Source organism: Geotrypetes seraphini, chromosome 3 (assembly GCF_902459505.1).
Source record: "Geotrypetes seraphini chromosome 3, aGeoSer1.1, whole genome shotgun sequence".
NCBI lineage: Eukaryota > Metazoa > Chordata > Amphibia > Gymnophiona > Dermophiidae > Geotrypetes > Geotrypetes seraphini.
In genome coordinates, this window is record NC_047086.1 from 325,364,969 (window position 1) to 325,387,097 (window position 22,129).

General features: G+C 40.8%; 1 protein-coding gene across 3 annotated transcripts in view; it reads left to right on the forward strand.

Moving 5' to 3' along the window:
* Positions 1 to 22,129, forward strand: part of CFAP61 (cilia and flagella associated protein 61) — a 481,993-nt gene that overhangs the window by 450,615 nt on the left and 9,249 nt on the right. For all 3 annotated transcript variants that reach the window (XM_033939263.1, XM_033939265.1, XM_033939264.1), the window contains one exon: positions 19,430 to 19,520. In XM_033939263.1, the coding sequence (XP_033795154.1) occupies positions 19,430 to 19,520 (91 nt within the window). The remainder of the gene's footprint in view (positions 1 to 19,429; positions 19,521 to 22,129) is intronic.

The window sequence follows — 22,129 nt, forward strand, 5'->3', positions numbered from 1 at the left end:
GATAATTCCAATTCATGACTTCTATATTTGTGGGGCTAGAAAAAAAATAATTTTATTTATTTATTGACTGTACTTGCTATATTGCAATTCCTACGTGAAAGCGGTTTATAGTCTAAAATATGACAGGCAGAAAGGAACTCCATATTAAAAACCTCAAAAACCAGAGAGTTAACCATACTAGAAAATATTTTTTTAAAGTTATGTGCTGTATGTCTGATACAGGGCTCCACCAAACCACCACAAACAAGACTAACTAAATGCTTTCTCAAAATAAAATGTCTTCAAGGCTTTCATAAATGCATTAAAAGTTGAAATGTTACAAATAAATTGTGGAAGTTCATTCCATAATTTTGGAGCTATAAAAAAGAAGTCTGAGTGCCTGATCGACTTATAATAAGCCTTGGACGGGGTGGGAGTGGGGGTGCGGGGTTAGAACCAAACGATTCGAGTCTAACAAATGGAGTGATCTAGAAGGGGTATAAAAACAAATCAGATTAGAGAGGTAAGAAGGGGGTTCCTTGGTGTAAGGTTGTGTGGGCTAGGCAAAGTATCTTGAGTTGGAACCGATAAGAAACAGGTGACCAGTGAAGGGATTTCAAGAATGGAGAGCAATGTTCAAAATGCCCTATGTTACAATACAACCTAGCAGCCTTATTTTGAAGAACCTGGAGTCTTTTGAACTCAATTGAAGAAAGAGCTGAATATGAGTAGTCAATATGAGTCACTACAAAAATATGTAGGAGGGAATGTAAGGCTGTATGATCAAGGATTTTCTTTAATGGATGTAACCAACATAAAGCTAGAAAGCCTGGCTTCACGATATAAGAGATGTGATTGTGAAAATAAAACGTTCTATCTAAGTGGATACCTAAATACTTCGTATTGCCTGCTACTGAAATTGATAAATTGAAAAGAGTTGTGGAGACAGAGGGTCTGAGAGAGCAGCCAGTCAGCCAGCAAGCAGTGGTCTTTACTGAACTGAGTACTAGCCTATTCTCCGCAAATCAAGATGTCATGGACTTTAAACAGTTTTGTAAAATGGAAAAGTCTGGGTTAGAACGAAAAACTGGATAAACTAAAAGGATGTTGTCTGCATAATTGTAAAAGGAGACTTTATGATCCTAAATGGACTAAGAAAAATATTGAAAAGGACAGGCAAAGGCAATAAGCCCTGAGGGACACCACAAGAAAGGGGAAATGAGTCAGATATAGAGTATTTTTTGGTATCATAAAATAGCGCTTGCTCAGAAAGGAGCGAAACCAAGAAAGTTCAGTAACTGAAAAGCCAGTATTTGACAAGCATTGCAAAATTAGATGATGGTCAATCAGGTCAAAGGCAGTGGAGTGGTCTAATGATACCAACAGCACCATCTTCCCTTTTTCAAAAGCAGTGATTGAAGCTGATGCAAGAATGACTCTAAACCTTGAGTCAGCCACAGGAAACCATATTGGGCCACATTTATTATATGGCAAACAAAGTTAGACTCTGGAAAGATCCGCACTGAAATTACTTTCTATAAAAGGCACTTGGCACCAAACATCGATTCCTGTCACCAATGTTGGACATGTGAAACCTGGTGTAAATCCTGGCATGCAAGTTGAGTGCACAGCCTCAGAATTCAATAATATCATATCTAAATTAGGGGAACAGCCCTGACCCACCCATACCACTCCCATACAGTGTTGTATTAAAGGGGGCAGGGGGAGGACCACCCCGGGCGCCATCTTGGTGGGGGCAAAAGCACCTCTCTGCTCCTCACCCCGCTCCTTCCCACCTGCCACATATGCACCTTCACTTCCCCCCTCCGCATCGTACCTCTAGCTCTTCAAAGGCGCAAGTAGCAGCTCCAACCTGCTGCTCGCGCTGGCCTCGGCACTCCCCTCTGACATTTCTTCCAGGTCCTGCAACTAGGAATTGACATCAGAGGGAAAGCTGACGCTGACGCAGGCAGCAAGTTGAAGATGCTGTTCACACCAGGGAAGCAAAACAGGGAAGGGAAGAGGTGCACACACAGCAGGGGGGGGAGGGAGGTACCACCGCCCCGTGCACTCCCATCCTTGCAACACCAGTGCGCCCAGTAGCGTACTAAGGGGGGGCGGAGGGGTCCGCCCCAGGTGCATGCCCCAAGGGGGTGCACAGCCGGCCACCTTCCCTATTTTGCCGCTCACCACCATATCCCGGCATCGGCTCCCCCACAGCGTCATTCCTTAACCCGGCTGGCTGGCCGGACGGCAACTGGTAGGTGCAGACAAAAGATGAGGTGGGCTGGTGGGCGGGGAAAAAGCATCGGGCCCACAAGGCTTCACCTCCGGCGTCAATTCTAATGTCGGAGGGTAAGTTCTGGGCTAGCCAATCGCTCTCTGGCTGGCCGGCAACTTCCTCCCCGTTAGAACTGACGCCGGAAGTGAAATCTTGTGGGCCCGATGCTTATATGTGTCGAGCCTAGCTAGGGGAAGGAGCAGGGAGAAATCAGCTGCCGGCTTGGGGGTGGGGGTAAGGAAAGAATCGTGGAAGTGGAGAAATCGGCACAAAGGCTTTGTGGGGGCTAGGGGGAGAGAGAAAGAAAGGCAGAAATAAAGAGGGGGGCCAGGGGGAGAGAGAAATAAAGGCAGAAACAAAGAGGGGGACCAGGGGGAGAGAGAAAAAAAGGCAGAAATAAAGAGGGGGGCCAGGGGGAGAGAGAAAGAAAGGCAAAAATAAAGAGAGGGACCAGGGGGAGAGAAAAAGAAAGGCAGAAATAAAGAGGGGGGCCAGGGGGAGAGAGAAAGAAAGGCAGAAATAAAGAGGGGGGCCAGGGGGAGAGAGAAAGAAAGAGGGGGGCCAGGAGGAGAAAGAAGGAGGACCAGAAGAAGGACCAGAAACTTATGAAATCACCAGCCAAAAAGGTAGGAAAAATGAGTTTATTTTCAATTTAGTGATCAAAATGTGTCCGTTTTGAGAATTTATATCTGCTGTCTATATTTTGCACTATGGCCCCCTTTTACTAAACCGCAATAGTGGTTTTTAGCGCAGGGAGCCTATGAGTGTCGAGAGCAGCGCGGGGCATTCAGCACAGCTCCCTGCACTAAAAACCACTATCGCGGTTTAGTAAAAAGGGTGGGGGTATTTGTATATTTTTGTATAGTTGTTACTGAAGTGACATTGCATAGTCATCTGCCTTGACCTCTTTGAAAACCCCCCCGAATATAAATGATAATTAAAGTTTTCTCTGCATACAGTGTGCTTTGTGTTTTTTTTAATTTTATTATTGGTAGATAAAAGTAACTCGCAAGCCCAAAAAGTGTGGGCATCCCTTCTGTAAACAGTGATGTCCGTCCCTTCGGTGGTTGTTTCACTTCTGGCCAGCTCCCCTGCTCAAAGCCGCGGCTATCGGCTCCTCACGCAATCCACGGCTGCGTCAGAAGTGTTCCCTCTGACATCACGATGTCAGAGAAAAGGCTTCCAATGCAGCTGTGGATCGTGTGAGGTATAGATGTCTGCTGCTTTGAGCAGGGGAACTGGCCAGACATGCTGGGCAGGGAAGAGATGTTCCTGCTGCACAGGGAAGGGAGGGGAAGAAATGCTGCACAGGGAAGGGGGGGAGAAAAATGCTGCTGCTGCTGCACCCAATTGGGGAGAGAGAGGGAAGAAGAGAGACGGAAGACAAGGGAGAGGAACCAGAGATGCCAAGTCCATGGGAGGGATGGAAAGGAAAGGAGATACCAGACCATGAAGGGGGAGGAAGAGATGCCATGGTATGGGGGGAGGGAAGGGAAGGAGATAGAGATAGAGATACCACACCATGGTGTGGAGTGGGAAGGAAGGAAGGAAAGGAGAAGAGAAAGAGAGAGATGCCAAAGCATAGGGGAGGGGGTGGAGACAGAAAAATGGAGAGGGGGTGAAGCCGAAATGAATCATGTGCAAAGGAGAGAAGGGACCCCGGATATACAGTTTATTGAAGGGACATAGAAAGAGGGAAGATGCCATATGGAAGAGAGAGAGGGAGGACGATAGATGGAAGGGGCAGAGGGAGTGTGGGCAGTAGATGGAAGGGGTAGAGAGAGAGGGCAGAAGCTGGGTGGAAGGGGCAAAGAGAGGGCAGATGTTGCATGGAAGGGAGAGAGGACAAGCGCTATATAGAAAGAAGAGAGAGAAGATGATTAAAGCAGAAACGACAAAAGGTAGAAAGATTTTTTTGTTGCTTTACTTAGAATCAAGTAGTATTGTAACTGTATTGATAAAAGTTTATAAATAGGAAATGGAAATAAGGCAATTTATTGGAATACACCCCTTTCCTCAGGACAGAATAGCATAACAGCAGTATACTGTACTGTTCTGAAGAAAGATTTGGCCTCTGAAAGCTAATTGAAAAATGGATTAGTCCAATAAAATGGTATTTTCTTATTTCTCATTATTTGTTTTATTTTTATTTGTTAATTTGTAAAGTGGTGATTGTTATGTATCAGTTTTTTCAAATTTACATCTACTGTCTTTATATTTTGCACAGTATTAGGGGATATGTGTCACTGTTTTTGTGGTGTTGTGGTGTTGCATTGTATGCAGAGTCTGGTTTCTTGGGCGGTTCAGTTTAACTTTTGTCTACATATTTCTATTTTTAGTTTGTGATTATTCCATATTGGGCGAGGGTGTATCTCTGTTCTGTGTATATGAAAAGGACATAGTTTTCAGTTGGCATTGACTGCAGGATCAATTGACTGTGCGGGATCTGGCTTGTTTAGTTTTATAATGTATGTGTTGGTGTTCTAGTGCTCACTGCAGTGTTTAAGATGCTGCCTTTTCCTAGGTACACTCTTGTTGTGCAATATGTGGATTGTTACTAAAAAATATATTTTTCATATAGATGGGGGGGTGTCAAAAAATGATGGGCCCCGGGTGTCACATATGCTAGGTACGCCACTGAGTGCGCCCATGTCCTTGCCCCCTTTTTGGTTGTGAGTGAGACGATTTTGGCACGCTACTTTACAAAATAACATGCAGACAGAAGCATGCACAAATCCAAATGATTGTGTGTTAATTGGCTTGTAAAGTGATTTTTTACATGCGCATCTCTGGATCACATCCAAAATATGGCACAAGTGTTGGTGACCTTTACAGAATCCAGGGGACTATGTGGGTAGGGAACATTGTAAAATGTTTGAAAATAAAGATTGGAAAAAAGTTCAAAATGGTTCAGGGATGGAATGTTCTGGACACAGTGCTCATTTTTGGTACTCAAATCAACATGTAAGCATGATCAGAGTGCCTCCTCTTCACTGCTATCCTAGACATACGTAACATATCATGAATGAGGGCTAATGAGGCTTCTTTCTGTTGAAAGATACTTATAACTGAGTGAGCATCAATTTGAAACAATTATATCTGGGTAATTAAGTAATTATCCAGGTAAAGTTGACCGCTGAATGTTGCCCTCCCCTCTGCAGATAAGTGTCTATGACTGTTTCACAGCATTTTGGTTACAAAAGGACAAGGCCACTGACAGGGAGCTGGGACCAACAAGCAACACCGAAGTTGCAGAGCAAGAACAAATTAGTTGCTGCTTCAGACAGCCTCCAGATTTTCAAAGAGATATTTCATGGGGGAGCTATCCTTAAAACTTTGTTTGTAGGGCCATGAGTTCAAAGTAACATAGCTATGGTGAAATTGTAAAAATGACCCCCAAATTCCATGTGGAGAGCAGTTTTATAAAGGTTTTTCTCAGGGGCAATTTTTCCAAGTGGGTTAGTCTTGTGTGCATACTGTGACAGGTTTTACAGAGTCCAGGGCTAGATGGGTTTAGCAGTCCTTTTCACTGGGACAGGAGCTTCCCTGTCACAATATGTTCTGTCATTTTGTTCTTTATAATAGTCTTTACCATTTTGCCTGGCTCTGATGTCAGACTCACCGGTCTATAATTTCCCGGATCACATCTGGAACCCTTTTTAAAAATCGGTGTCATGTTGGCCACCCTCCAGTCTTCCATTACTATGCTGGTTTTTAAAGAAAAATTATAAACTACTAACAATAGCTCTGCAAATTCATTTTTCAATTCTATCAGCCCTCTGGGATGTATACCATCCAGTCTAGATGATTTGCTACTGTTCAATTTGTCAAACTGACCCATTATGTCATCTAGTGTTATAGAGATTTGTATGAATTTCTCTAATTCATCAGAATTTAGTACAATTTCTTGCACCGGTATCTTCCCCACATCTTCCTCTATGAAGACCGAGGCAAAGAATTCATTTAATTTTTCCGCTATATCCTTGTCTTCCCTGAGAGCCCCTTTTATCCCTCGGTTGTCTAGAGATCCAACTGTTTCTTTTCCTGGCTTCTTGCTTTTAATATGCCTAAAAAAGTTTTTTTACTGTGCATTTTTGCTTCAAGCATAATCTTCTTTTCAAGATCTCTCTTCGCCTTCCTTAGTAGCGCCTTGCATTTGACTTGACATTCCTTGTGCTGTTTACAAATATTTTCTGAAGGATTCTCTTTTAGATCTAATAGCTTCCTTCACCTCACTCGTTAACCACTCCAGCTGCCGTTTGGTCTTCTTTCCTCCTTTTTTAATACATGGAATATATTTATTCTGGGCTTCCAGAATGGAATTTTTAAATAACATCCACGCCTGATGTATATTTTTGACCTTTTCTGCTGCACCTATAAGTTTCTTTTTTACCATTCTCTCATGTTTTCATAGTCTCCTTTTTTAAAGTTAAGTTATGTTATGATCACTGTTATCAAGCAGCCCAAGCAGCATTACCTCCCTCACCAATTCATGCGTTCCACTAAGGACCAGATCTAGAATTGCTTCACCACTTGTCAGTTCCTGAACTAGCTGCTCCATAAATTCCATCAAGGAATTTTTATCTCCCTAGCATGCCCTGATACATTTGCCCAGTCAATATTGGAGAAGTTGAAATCACCCATTATTACTGTGTTACCAAGTTTGTTAGCCTCCCTAATTTCTGATAGCATTTCAGCATATGTCTGTTCATCCTGGTCAGGCGGATGGTGGTACACTCCTTTCACTATCCTTTTTCCCCTTACACATGGAATTTCTACCCATAGGCATTCCAAGGTGTGTTTCTGCTCCTGTAGAATGACTCACCTTCTTAAAATCGTTACAAGAACGGCTTCGACAGTGACCTGTCAATTTTTACTGCGAAACTTTGAGAATCTTCCCCTCGGAGACAGGCAGCAAACTGCTGACAGTGAAGAACAGAATTTTTAGTGTCATCCTCATAATCCCTGCTAACCACTACAACCCATCGCCATGCTGCTGCTGAGTGTGCACTGCACCTCAGCCCTGAGTGCATTGGCCCTTGCCCACTCTGTCCTACCCGTGGCTACACCACAGCAATCAAGCAAGCTGAAGAGCTTGAGAAGAAGATCCTCAGCCCACCAGGGTCCACTTATAGGGTTAGCTACACCACCCACTAAAATCAGTACAGCTGAAGAGCAGTGTTTTTTTCTGTGCCATTTGGGTGTGGTATTGCTGGCGCAGCTTGAGAAGACCTCTAGCTGGCCCTAGCTGAGCTGAAGTACCCAGATCACAACAGGCAAGTTCTTTCCAAGTATACAGTAAAGCCAGCCTACTGGTCTATAGTTATTTAAGAAACCTACCAAATATATTTTAAACTCCAAATCAGCTATAAATATAACCACATTTTCTGGCAATGTGTTGTGCATCTACTGAAAACAAAAGTTTTTAAAATGCATATCCAATTGCTATTGGTTAATGCCGGTATTTTCTGCATTATATTATAAATGCTTTCTGTCTCTATCTGTTTTTAAGTCCATTATTCTAATTTGTATTTTATCTGTATCCCATGTATTAGCTCACCTTGTTGTGAACTGCCTAGAACTTTTTTGGAATGGCGGTATATAAGAATAAAATTATTATTATTATTAAGGATTACCTATATAGGCTTTAAAGTTCCTGAGAAAAGAACTAAGCCCTGTGCTTTTGGTTTGGTTTTACACTTTAAAAAATGCACTAAGTTATGTGCAAGTGATATTCTCAGAACTGTTCCTGATGTGTTTGTAATTGTGTCTGTTTTGTTCAGAATAAAAAAGAAGCAATAAATGAAATTATTTGTGGTGAGTTTGTGAACTGAATAAGAATAAAAATTAATGGGAGAAGACTGAATAAAAACTAAAATTAATATCATTGACAGAACTAGAATTAAATAAGAATTAAAATTCCATATTTTGTTTATGAATAATAACTAGAGCTAAACTTATTTTCTGGACTAAAATATCATAAGCATTCCAGCTATTCTAATGCACATTTTAGGGGAAATTCTACAAAAGGCGCCTAAACTTAGGCACCTAAACTTAGGCACCATACCAGCACCTAATTAACTCCCCCCCCCCTTTTATAAAACTGTAGCGCAGTTTTTGGCACTGGCCATGGCGGTAAGAGCTTCGATGCTCATAGGAATTCTATTGGGCTGTAATCACTGCAGCCGGCGCTAAAAAAAAAGTGCTATGTTTATTTTTTAAAGAGGGGGGTAAGTTAATTAATGCTGTTTAAAATGGCAAAAAACATGAAAGTTAACGTGCCTACTGGCGCCTAAAATATATGCATCAGAATCATATGTACCTCTTTAGGTACTGTAGACTGCCTAATGCCACTGGGCGCAATTCACAAAGATAGACGTGGAAAACCCTGGCCTACATTTCCGGCGCCTATCTTTCCCAGATGCACGATGGTGCCATTGTGTGATTGGCATGCGATCCATGGCTGCTTTTTAGGTAGAATATAAGAATAACCTTACTGGGTCAGCCCAATGATCCATCAAGCCCAGTAGCCTGTTTTCATGGTGGCCAATATAGGTGACTAGTACCTGGCCAAAACCCAAAGAGTAGCAACATTCCATGCTACCAATCCAGAGCAAGCAGAGGCTTCCCCCATGTCTTAATAACAGACTATGACTTTTCCTCCAGGAATTTGTCCAAACCTTTCTTAAAACCAGCTACACTATCCATTTTACCACAACCTCTGGCAACGCGTTCCAGAGCTTAACTATTCTCTGAATGAAAAAACAATTCCTCCTATTGGTTTTAAAGTATTTCCTTGCAGTTTCATCGAGTGTCCCCCTAGTCTTTGTAATTTCTGACGGAGTGAAAAATCAATCCACTTGTACCCGTTCTACTCCACTCAAGATTTTGTAGACTTCAATCATATTTCCCCCTCAGCCTTCCTCATATGAGAGGAGTTCCATCCTCTTTATCATCTTGGTCACTCTTCTTTGAACCTTTTCTAGTGTCGCTATATCTTTCTTGAGATAAGGAGACCAGAATTGAATGCAATACTCCAGATGAGGTCACATCATGGAGTGATACAGAGGCATTGTAATGTCTTTGTCTTGTTAACCATCCCTTTTAAAATAAATCTTAGTATCTTGTTTGCTTTTTTGTCCGCCGCATCCATACATTGGGCGGAAGGTTTCATCATATTGTCTACAATGACACCTAGATCCCTTTCCCAATATCGGCGACAAATAGAGAATCTGGACCTTTATGAATACTATCAATTATGCACTCAAGATGCCACATTTAGGTACATGTATATATACCTGCCATAAACATGACATAAGTGGTCATGCCTAAATGTTGGTGCATAAATGCCAATTTGTGGTAGCATTTTCTCATGGCCATTATGTGTTTTAATTGCCATTATAGAATTCATACTTAACATTCAAAATTTAGACATCTAATTTTAAGTGACATTTCTTTAATTTGCTCCCATTAATGATAGTCAGAAAAAAATCCATCTTCATTGTAGGATTGTTTTTAACTAAGCATCAGATATTTTAATCCAACTTTAGATTTTTTTTGTGTGCCTTCTTTGTTCATTTTGATTTATTTTTTTACCTCTAGCTTCAGCATGGGCATCAGCAGTAATAAACTGGAACTGGCAATAAGCTGGTGCACCTTTGATGTCAATTACTGTAAGAGGAAAGATTATTATAAAGACCCTTTTAACCTTTCCAAATGGAGACTGCTTATGACCTAAACGCTGTGCTCTCTGACAAATTAATGTATAACTGCCTGTAACCTAGATCCCACTCTTTCATCCATAGTTTTGGTCCATTCATGGGAAAACTAGAAGTGATGGCACTCCCTATACAATTACTGTATTAAATTGATATTAATGTACACCATTTATGTCACAAATGCCATATCTTTAACCCATGTGAAAATGAGAGAGCTTCTATCTTAGAAATAGGTAAAACTGCTGCCAGAGTATTGCAATTCCTTCCTGATTTTATGGTATTTATTTTTCATGTTATTTTCATCATTCAATTTTCACATAAGTTTTCAAGATTTTTTTTCTCAAAACCCATTATGCATGCAGATGCCTACTGACGCCTAAGTCATTCCATTTTTTATTTTTTTTTTTCATTATGACCCAGTGGATGAGGTAAGCAATCTTCAAAATTGTAGTGCTGGTAAATGTGTTTACCTATATAAAAAGGCCATATGAAACTTATTACCACCAAATATTGGCAAAAGTTTGTACACTGTAGAACAGTATGTATATTTTCAAGCATTGCAAAAAAAAAAAAAAGAAAAAAGAAAGAGATGCAGTAGCGATTTATTTTTATTTTTTTACATGCTTCACAATTTTAGCTTGAATTGAGTTGCATGTACATTGTGCTCATATCAAATACAAAAGGCACTTTCCCTATCCCTAGTAGGCTCACAATCTAAGTCAGTACCTGAGGCAATGCAGTGGAGGGTGACGTTTCACAAGGAGCAATAGCAGGAATTAAACCTATCTACCCTGGTTCACCACTACTTAAAAACATAAGAACTGCCATCTCTGGATCAGACCTTAGGTCCATCAAGTCCGGCGATCCACTCATGCGGAGGCCCAGCCAGGTGTAACCTGACGAAAACTTAGTCACCCGTATCCTTCTATGCATCTTTCGAGGAGATGTGCTTCTAACTTGCCCTTAAATCCTAGAATGGTGGGTTCCGCAGCAACCTCCACCGGGAGAGCGTTCCAGGTGTCTACCACTCACTGCGTGAAGCAGAACTTCCTGGCATTTGTCCTAGGCTTGTCCCCCCTCACCTTCATCCATGACCTCTTGTCCTGGTCACATTTGACATTGTAAATAACTTTTTATCCTGCTCTATCTTGTCGAATCCTTTTATTATTTTAAAAGTCTCAATCAGATCCCCTCGCAGTTTCCTCTTCTCAAGGGAGAATAGTCCCAGTTTTTTAAGTTGTTCTTTGTAGTTCAAGTTCTCCATACCTTTAACTAGCTTCGTTGCTCGCCTTTGCACCCTCTCCAGCAGTTTTATATCCTTCTTTAGGTAGGGAGATCAGTGTTGGACACAGTATTTCAAGTGTGGTCTGACCATTGCTCTATAAAGCGGCAATATGACCCTCTCCGATCTACTTGTGATTCCCTTCTTTATCATGCCAAACATTCTATTTGCTTTCTTTGCCGCTGCCGTTCATTGTGCCGACGGTTTCAGGGTCCTATCTATCAGTACCCCCAGATCCTTTTCTTGTTCGCTCTTACCAAGAGTTGCACCTGACATTCTATACTCGTGCTCCTTGTTCTTTCTGCCCAAATGCATTACCTTGCATTTTTCCACATTAAACTTCATCTGCCATTTCTCTGCTCATTTCTCTAACTGGCTCAAATCTCTCTGTAGTTCCTCACTGTCCTTTTGTGATCTGATTGCCCGACATAACTTCGTGTCATCTGCAAATTTGATTTCACTGGACGTTCCTTCTTCTAGGTCATTGATGAAAATATTAAATAAGATGGGCCCAAGAACTGAGCCCTGGGGCACACCACTAGTCACTTTCTCCCAGTCTGAGAGCTTCCCATTTATGCCCACCCTCTGTATTCTGTTTTCCAGCCATTTGCCTATCCACCTTAGTATGTCCCCCTCTATTCTGTGGCTTTGTAATTTCCTGAGAAGTCTTTCGTGTGGAACTTTGTCGAACGCTTTCTGGAAGTCCAAGTATATTATGTCCACTGGTTCCCCGTTATCGATTTGTTTGTTTACTGTTTCAAAGAATTGTAGTAAATTTGTCAAGCATGACTTCCCTTTCCTGAATCCATGTTGACTGGCTCTCATCAGGTTGTGTGTATCCAAGTGCCAGACTATGCTATCTTTGATCAGTGCTTCGACCATCTTTCCAGGGACAGACATAAGACTCACTGGTCTGTAGTTGCCCGGTTCTCCTCTTGATCCTTTTTTGAAAATTGGGGTGACGTTTGCTATCTTCCAGTCGTCCGGTATCTGTCCAGTTCTAATTGACAGGTTAGCAAGGTTTAGCAGGAGTTCTACGATTTCTACCTTCAGTTCCTTTAATACTCTCGGGTGAATTCCATCCAGTCCAGAGGATTTGTCACTTTTAAGTTTGTCGATCTAGTAGTATATCTGGTCTAAATCCACTTCTACTGTGGTGAATCTGTCCTCTATTTCTCCCTTGAACACTTTCACTGCTTCAGCTATTGATGTAATGTCTTCCTTCGTAAAGACAGATGCAAAGAAGGAGTTCAATCTGTCTGCAATTTGTTTATCTTCTTTGATGTACCCTTTTCTTCCCTGGTCATCCAGTGGACCCACTGCCTCTTTTGCAGGTTTTTTCCCTTTAATGTATCTAAAAAAGGGCTTGAAGTTTTTGGTCTCATGCGCTATTTTCTCCTCATAGACCTTTTTGGTATCCCTCACCGCCTTGTGTCATTTCTTCTGATCGTCTTAGTAGCTGTTCCAAGCTTCGGTTGTTCTTTTGCGTTTCCATTTTTTAAAGGAGTTCTTCTTATCTCTTACGGCATCCTTCACCTCATTAGTAAGCCATGCTGGTTCTCCTTTGCTTTTATTTTTCTGTCCTTTGGATATCTGCGGAATGTAGAGATTTTGTTCTTCCGTGATAGTATTTTTCAGTAGGGATCATGCCTGATCCACCGTTTTAATTGTGTATATCCTTTTCTTGGGCCTTTTTTTACCATGACTCTCATGCTATCATATCTTCCTTTTTTAAATTTGAGGGTTGTGGTTAAGGTTTTGATACTTTTCCCCTTCCCGATGTCAAGTTTAAAGTTGATCATGCTGTGATCGCTTGTCCTTAGTGGGACCGTGACTTCTACATCTTTAGTCTGACCCGTAATACCATTAGGACCAAGTCCAAGGTAGCATTCCCTGATTTGCAAACTTTTTGTTATTAGAAAATTACCTTTGCTCATATGTGAAAGCCCAAAATTTATAATTAAAAAAAACCCTCCAAACTCTACAGAATACAGCAATTAGATGAATCTTAAGATTGAAGAAAAGTGATAAGATTATACCTTACCTATGTGAACTGCACTGGCTACTTATAGAAGGGCAAAAACTTTATAAATTCTATTGTATACTATTTAAAATGTGTTTTGGAGAAACTCCAGATTGTCCCCTTCTTTTACTAAGGCGTGCTAGCCGATTTAGCATGCGCTAAATGCTAACATGCCCATTATATTCTATGGACGTGTTAGCATTTAGTGAGCTCAAATCGATTAGCACGTGCTAAATCGGTTAGCACACCTTAGTAAAAGGAGCCCTATATGCCTCAATTCTTTAATTTTTCTAATAATCCATCGTTAAATCTGAGAAATAATGACACTTTTCGGTATCCAGTCATTAAGAATTTAAGATACAATAGATCTTTTAACTCCACATGCAGCAAAACTTTGGAAAACTGTACCAACTAATATTAACCAGTAATCTAATTTTAAGATTTTCAGTTTTTATTTTCAATTTTTATTTATATACCGCCAATTCCTCCATGACGTTCACAGCGATTTACATAAATAATAATGAAAATACAAATTATTAAAGATTTTTACACATTTTCTGCTCATAATACTTTTTCAGTTTTTCAAAAATCGTAATAAAACTCATGTGAAACAAGTCACTTCTGAGGTCCATAGCCTTGCATTAAGAGTGCTGGGCTTAGAAGTCATGTTATGTCTATATTTAGGCATGGATGCCATTATCCTATAATTACTGTAAATGCCTACCTTAAATTAACACCCCTGATCTGCCTATGATCTGCCCATTTCAACGTCTCCTTTTTTGTCTTGTGTATAAAATTTAGGTGCAGATCCGTGCCCAAATTTACATGCATATTTAGTAATTGATTCTAATTAGCATCAATAATTTGCTTGTGAAAATGTCAATTATTGCCACAAATTAGCTTGTTATTTAATTAAACTGCACACACAATTTATGTGTGTGTGCAGTCTTTAGCACTTTTTATAGAATTAGGGGGTGAGTGCCTGTGTCACTACTAATGTAATTTAGTAAATATGCCTCTTAATGTCAGAAACAATGAATACGTAAAATCTTAGTAACTGGTAATTTAGGAAAAAAAAAATTGAACTATCATACTATCATACACTACTGTATTTCACTAAATAGAGAGACAAGATGACCAGAATATATCACAGCATTCTAAAGCCTAAGGGGCTCATAATTGAAAGAGAAAAACGTCCAAAAACCGGCCTAAGTCAGCACTTGGACGAACATTTCCCAAAAACGTCCAAGTGCCGATATAAAAATGGGTTTTGGATGTATTTCTAAATGACCTAGGCCTTCATAGTGCCGCTGAACGACCAAAGCTAAACGGGGCGTTTCGGGAGGAGTGTTGAGGGCGGGAGTTGGGCGGGACGTGGGCCAGCTTAGACTTAGTCGTACAGCATGTATAACTGAAAGTTATACAGCCCATGATCGACGGAACTTGGACGTTGTGACTTAGACCATGTAAAACATGGTCTAAGTCACAAAAACCCACCTAATGTCACCAGATAAGCACTTCAAACACATAAAACAGACCTCCACACATTACCCCAGTGATCTCTGACCTCCCACCCCCATAAAATTATTAATCACAACTTTAAAATTCAGCTTTCAGACAATCATCAGCTGGCCACCTGGCATAGGCAGCTTAAGTCGTCTTGGGGGTGGGTTAGGGACCCATAGAGAGGAAGATCCATGCCCATAAGCCCCTGTAACCACTGCATTGATACTTAAACGTGCACTCCCCTATACACCCCCAAAACCCTTTTGTACTGGCATATAAGTGGCTCCTGCAGCCATAAGGGCTATTGGGGTGGTAGATAAGTGGGTCTAGGGAATTCTGGAGGTAGTTTGGGGGGCTCACTGTAACCTATAAGGGAGCTGTAGGGAGGAGAAGACACTTTTTGTGAAGTTCACAGCAGTACCCTGTAACGTGCCATGTCTGGGTGTTCAGTGTTTGCAGAGCCCTCCCATGTCCAACAGGGCTTGTTCTAGGCATTTTTGATTTGGACGAAAAGTTGGACAGAAATGTGGTATAAAGATGTACAATTTAGCAACTTGGATGATCAGATCGGCAAGACGTACAATTAGACGATTTTCGAAACAAAAATAATTTTGGATGTATTTTTCAAAAATATGTCCTAGGCTTTTTTTTACTTTGGACGACTTGCGACTTAGACGCAAATGGACTTAGTTATCCCTTTCGATAATGCCCCTCTAAACTTAAAGGACCAGACTCTCTGAACAGTGCTGGTTTTTTAGGCGCTGGTAGATGCCCAAACTTAGTAAAAAAAATGCTATTGAAATGACACTTTTAACTGAGTTTCAAGGTGCCTAAAAAATTGGCACCAGAATCGTTCCTCCATAGGTGCTTTAAGCCACCTAATGCCACTGTGGGTGTGGCTAACGCCAGAAGTGGAGTTATATGGCCTAAAGTGCCTACGGAGGCACGATTCACATCATAGGTAGGCACTGGTAATGTAGGCCAGCAAAACCTTGGCCTACATTTCTAGTGCCTACCTTTGCAGAGGTGCAAGTCTGTACCCAGCACCGTCGCATGATTGACACACAGTTGGCAGCCACTTTTAAGGCGGCGGCCAACAACGTTGCTGGTTACAGAATCTCACTCAAAGTGCTTTAGCCATCCAGTTGATAGATTTCAGAATAAAAATATGAAATAAACAGATGCTTGCACTCTTAGTTTAAAATACTTGTGATACAGAACCATGGATTTTTGATATGAGGTTCCTATATAAAGGAGACAGGCAGGTATTCTATATGGTTACAGATAAAAGGAAACAACTAAAGTTTAGATGATTTACCACACTCTGTTTAATCTAATGGTTTGTTCTTTGAAGTCCTGATTCCAACTTGTTGCCTAGACATTAATCTTCAGTGTAAAGGGACTTCACATTCCAGAAAAACTGGATTTGCCTCAGTGGATTGGCTGACATAAACCTTTTCAGATCATAAAACCTCTCTTCCTCAGGGGAGATGGATTCCCTGGGGAAGAAACTATATTTGCAAGGTCTAATTTTTAGGGGGTTTCTTGTTTCCGCTGAACCATGGGTGACAATAATTCTTTATTTATAACCATTGTTTGGGAGTTTAATAGTGCAAATTAATTCTGATTAATTCTAACCATGCATAAAAGACTTCTCGCAAATGTGTGGATGTCCATTCAGAGCTCTCATATAACATTTGAGAAAGTACCTTGAAGAACATTTGAGAACTAGATAATCTGAAATTTATAGAAAGTGAATACATTATCTTGTGTATATGTTTTCAAGGTCAATATATGTATGTAGTCTCATTACTAGCACTGGTCACTTTCAAAGTGGAAAATCTAATGGAGCACAGAATTGTATTTTTATCACTAGGATAATGTGGAGTATTTCAAAGTTACTCAAATGTATGATTGTCCTTCAGTTAGTTATGAGTTGCACTGCCAAATGTAATGGCCTTTTACGGAGTTGCATTAGGCTTTAACGTGTGCCCAACGCAGCTAAAAATAGTGTACCATGGGAAATGCTCAAGCATCCTGCTGTAACTCTAAAATAATGTGAACCTAGGCACTACTGTAATCAATTTGAATGAAGAATATTATCATATATCAGTCAGCATCAGCAAGATGTTATCTCACCGATTTGCCAAACTTCATTCTATATAGTTTAACAATGTTTTCAGGTCCTCAGCGGGCCACCACACACTCAAACCATCTCATTGTGCGGGGCTTTATGCTCCCACTCGTCATCAGACCCAGTATACGTTTTACTGTGTATATATTATAAATATTTTTAAGAAATTTTTTTTTAAATATATGCTAAAAGTACTTAGCTTGTAGATTTGACGCTAATCGGGAGGGTAGAAACATCAATCACCAACATGTTTCACCCGTATGATTCAAAGGGCTTTATCAAGGCTCCCTCTCCCATTCAAGATAGCGGTTTGAATGGGAGAGGGAGCCTTGATAAAGCCCTTTGAATCATATGGGCGAAACATGTTGGTGATTGATGTTTCTACCCTCCCAATTAGTGTCGAATCTACAAGCTAAGTACTTTTAGCATATATTTTAAAAAAATTTCCTAAGAATATTTATAATATATATACAGTAAAACGTATACTGGGTCCAATGACGAGTGGGAGCATAAAGCCCCGCACAATGAGATGGTTTGAGTGTGTGGTGGCCCGCTGAGGACCTGAAAACATTGTTAAACTATATAGAATGAAGTTTGGCAAATTGGTGAGGTAACTCTAAAATATGCACATGCTAACTGGGTGCTAAAAAAATTTCCCCGTTTTCAAGGGGTGTTTCATGGGTGAAGAATAAACATTCCTGTGCACTAACTGACTAGTGCAGAAATACTGCATGGGTCCTCACCACATACAGAATAGATGGCAGTAAGTGCTCATGCGGTAATTGTTTTAAATGGCTGTGTACTAATAGAAACATTAGTACATGGTTATTAATACAAAAAAATTACCATTTCACGGCTGCAATAAAAATGGCCCTAGCATGCGGGAAAGTCCTATATAAAGGCACACTAAAGCCACTTTTTGCTGCAGGATAGTAATAGGACCCTATAGATCAGGGATGCCCAAGTCTGGTCCTCGAGATCTACTGGCAGGCCAGGTTTTCAGGATATCCACAATGAATATGCATGAGAGAGATTGCCTGCACTGCCTTTTTGGTATGCAAATCTCTCTCTCATGCATATTCATTGTGGATATCCTGAAAACCTGGCCTGCCAGAAGATCTCGAGGACCGGACTTGGGCAGCCCTGCTATAGATCATGGGTGTTGGAACGGCTCTAGCCACAGGGGACATGGCCCCCAATAAACTGGCGGTTGTTGGTCAGAAGAGATGGCTCTCCCGACTCCCCCACCCACCTTACTCCCTGGCCGCTCTCATTTTAAAGCTTCTGGCAGCAGCGAATGAGCCTGCTGCCATCGGCTTGCCCTGGAAGTCTTCATTCTGCAGCATCCAGTTGCAGACTTCCGGGGCAGGCCAACAGCAGCAGGCTCACTCATTGCAACTGACTGCTGCCTGAAGATTTAAAATGACAGCGGCCGGAGAGGAGGTGGGTGGGAGAGGCAGGAGCCAGAGAGAGAGGTCTAGAGTGGAGCTTTTTGGGCCCCCCCCCCAACAAAAAGCATTCTTTCCACTGCCTATGCTAGAGATTGTAAGCCTTCCAGGAACAGGAAATGACTTGCTGTACCTGAATTTCTCTCACCTTCAACTGCAACTAAAAAAGGCATGAGCCAAATCCTAATAAAGAAATAATTAATAATAATAATACTATATACAGAGGCCATTTACTGATATTTAGTGCATATTATCTGCCACACAGCCCATTTTATGTAATGGAACATGTGTCGGATAATGGATGATAATGACAGTTCACACGAACTCTCAGTAAATGATCCCCAAAATGCACATTTTTGTTTTCTTCTATTGAATTTGTATCTTTCTTTGCTTTTTTCATTTTTTTAATCATTATTTATTTACATACAATAATTGTGGCTGAAAATTGTCTCTTTGTGTATATATACGCTGAGATCATTTTCTTGATAAGATGTTAAATATTCAAACAATTTTGTACAGCCTAGTCCTGCAAATGAAAGCAGCTAAAAGCTCTCCTTCCAAATCAGAAGTTTATCATGCAACCGATAGTCCGAGGACCTTATTACAACACCATGGTGACCTGTTTTCTGCCATCTATTAATCCTGAAACCTTAATGCTGAACAACATTTGTGTCATTGTCTACACAAATTTAATTTGTTTATGCAGCAGTTCAGTTAATCCTGCAATCTGCTTTTTTCAAATGAGGACAGATAATGGAGACACTGTCCTTTGCAGGTCTTCAGGCTTTTAAATTCTGATAAAATCAGGATTCTTCACTGGGTCTTGCCACAGCTCTGAATTAAGCCACTTTAAATGTAATTACTAGAGCTGGCTGTACATCAGGAACATCCATTAAAAAAATTGATTGACCGTGCTGTTATGGGAGGCATTTCATGAACAAATGATCATGATGGGTCCAGAGCTGTAAATTATAAAAGCAAAAAAAGCAGGTAAATACTTTATTAGTGGTTAATGAGAGGTTCACTAGATAACTCAATTTCTTCTCTTTTGCAACCAGCTACTTCAGAGAACCTTGGTCCCTGGCCATCTATCATGATCGGTTTATTGATTTTAAGCAAGAAGTGCGCCAAATCCTCGCATCCAGCCAAGTAAGAAAAATCTCTAACAAGTACAATTATTAAGAAAACATTAGTACCTTGTTATGCACTCTGTATCTTTCCATATCATACTTTTCTTCTGATCTCCTGAAATAAGTATTATTTATTTATATGGGAAATCAAACATGGTGCCATCCCTGTGGTACAGTAATAGTGTTGCCTATGATATAAATGTCCTCAGGTCTAGGTATGTTCAAAGTCTAAGAGTACACTTTGTGCATAAACATTTGCACATCCTCCTGAACAGGTATAAATATCCACAACTTAATTTTAGCTATGTGTATAAGGGTAGGGGGAAGTCGTGGTTTCAGGTTCATCAATGAATTCACACTCCAGGACCCTCTTTTTATTTGTTTCCAATCCTGGCACCTCTGTAGTTATTGCACATACTGCACACTCTTCTCCTTAAGAGCAGGTTCTCTTAGGTAGAAAAGATTTCCTTTCAAGGATCTGGCATAAAGGACCTTCAAACATTCAGACAGATACAAAACAAGCAATAATTTGAGATATTCTTTCTTTCCTGAGGATTTACAGCATTAATTAAATGCCGTAGTATTCCACACACTTACTTTATCAGTATATCTGTGATCCCTTTCAATAAATACCAGTCTTTTTGAAAGCTAGGGGTTTCCTAGTTATTGGGCAAACCTGTTCCCTTCTATGGAAATTAATAGTCTGTTCAGAGGGTAAGGCTTTCCTGGTTGCTGGGCACATTTTTTTGCCTTTTGCACAACTTTTTCACTGTAGAATTACTGAGTGAACCCTTTTTCTTCTGGACAAATACTTCATAATCTCTATTTTTAAGGATCCTCTTCCAAAGACTTTTCTAAACAGAAATGATCTTATACATAATACCTCCTCTGCAGGCTGATGCTCAGAACTCCTGCACTGTTCTGTACTGAAAAATAAATTCCTAATGTTCAGCACTAATAGCATGCAAATCATATGCATGCTATTAGTGTTGAGCATTAGGAAATTATTTTTCAGAAACTGCCTGGCCTTTGCACCTGCTCAGGTGGTGGCGGGACTAGAAAACTGCAAAAGGCAGAAATAGTCAAAGGGTTCAGAGAGTAGCCGCTCAAGGTAAATCACCTGTACACATAACGCAAAACATGCGTAAATTTAATAAGAATAAAGTGTAGGGTGCCCTCAGTGTGAGGGAGCAGCGATGGGAGACAAGGCTCCAACGCTTAACAGAGTCAGGTAAAGGTAATATACCTTCACCCGCACACCATCACTGGGCACCCAATGTGTGCAATAAATGAAAGGTGAAAACTCACAAATCAATAAAATTAAATTAATATGCGTAACAGGTGAAAACCACTGAGCGACCACTCACTGAACCCCCCAGCCAACTCCCCAACAAAAATAAAAAAATAATGGACTTAGCTGAAAGATGAAAGCATTCCTGAGGCTCAAAAAGCAAAACGCCGCAGATGGTGGCGAGGGCAGGGGGAGCAAGCTGGTGTTGCGGTGCAGCTCCCAAAACATCTCAGTGTCAGCCAAACAGGAGCTAGGGCCAAGTCTATGGGCAGAAGAGCAGTAACAGACTACTGCCAGTCGCCTCTTCACTATTTTTCCCTTCAGCCCAAGCTTTTTCTCTACTGTCCCCTTTACTGCTGTCCTTCACTTCTTTGTCTTCTCCGCAGCCCTCGGCTGCCTCCTTCAAGCTTCATGAACTCTAGGAGCCCCCATGCATTAGATCCTAGTTTTCTGACCTAACTGCTTCATCCACCCTCGCTGTCAGTCTTGAATGGTCCAGACCAGGATAGTCCCCTGGAAAGAGAGCACCAGTACCTCTGGGGAGTGCTAGGGAGGTAAAATTCCTAGATGTTATAAATGACTGCTTCGTGGAGCAACTGGTCCAGGAACCAACAAGAAGGGGAGCTATTTTAGATTTGGGCCATAGTGGAATGCAAAGCATGGTACAGGGGTTAACTGTGTTGGGTGCATTGAGAAACAGTGATCATTATGTGATCAAATTTGAGCTGATACCGGGAGTGATGTTGCAAAAAAAAAAAAAAATCTACTGTAAAAGCATTTAATTTTCGAAAGTGCGACTATGATAAAATGAGGAAAATGGTTAAAAAGAAGCTAAAAGAATCAGTTGCAAAGGTTAGAACTATAAACCAGGTGTGGATATTTAAAAATACCATCGTGGAAGCCCAGACCAGATGTATTCCATGTATCAGCAAAGGTGGAAAGAAGAGGAAACGAGAGCCAGCATGGTTAAAAGGTGAATTGAAAGAGGCTATTACAGCCAAATAAAACATCCTTTAAAGAATGGAAAAAGGATCCAAATGAAGAAAATAAGGAGACTCAAGCACTGGCAAGTTAGATGCAAAGCATTGATAAAGAAAGCTAAGAAAGAATATGAAAAGAAACTTGCAAAAGAGGCAAAAACTCATAACAATGTTTATAGATATGTCAGAAACAGAAAACCTGTGAGGGAATCCATGGGACTGTTGGATGATCATGGAGCAAAAGGGGCACACTGGGAGGATAAGGCCATAGCAGAGAGACTGAATGAATTCTTTGCTTCTGGCTTTATGGAAGAAGATGTAAGAGATCTACCTGAACCAGAAATGGTTCTCAAAGGT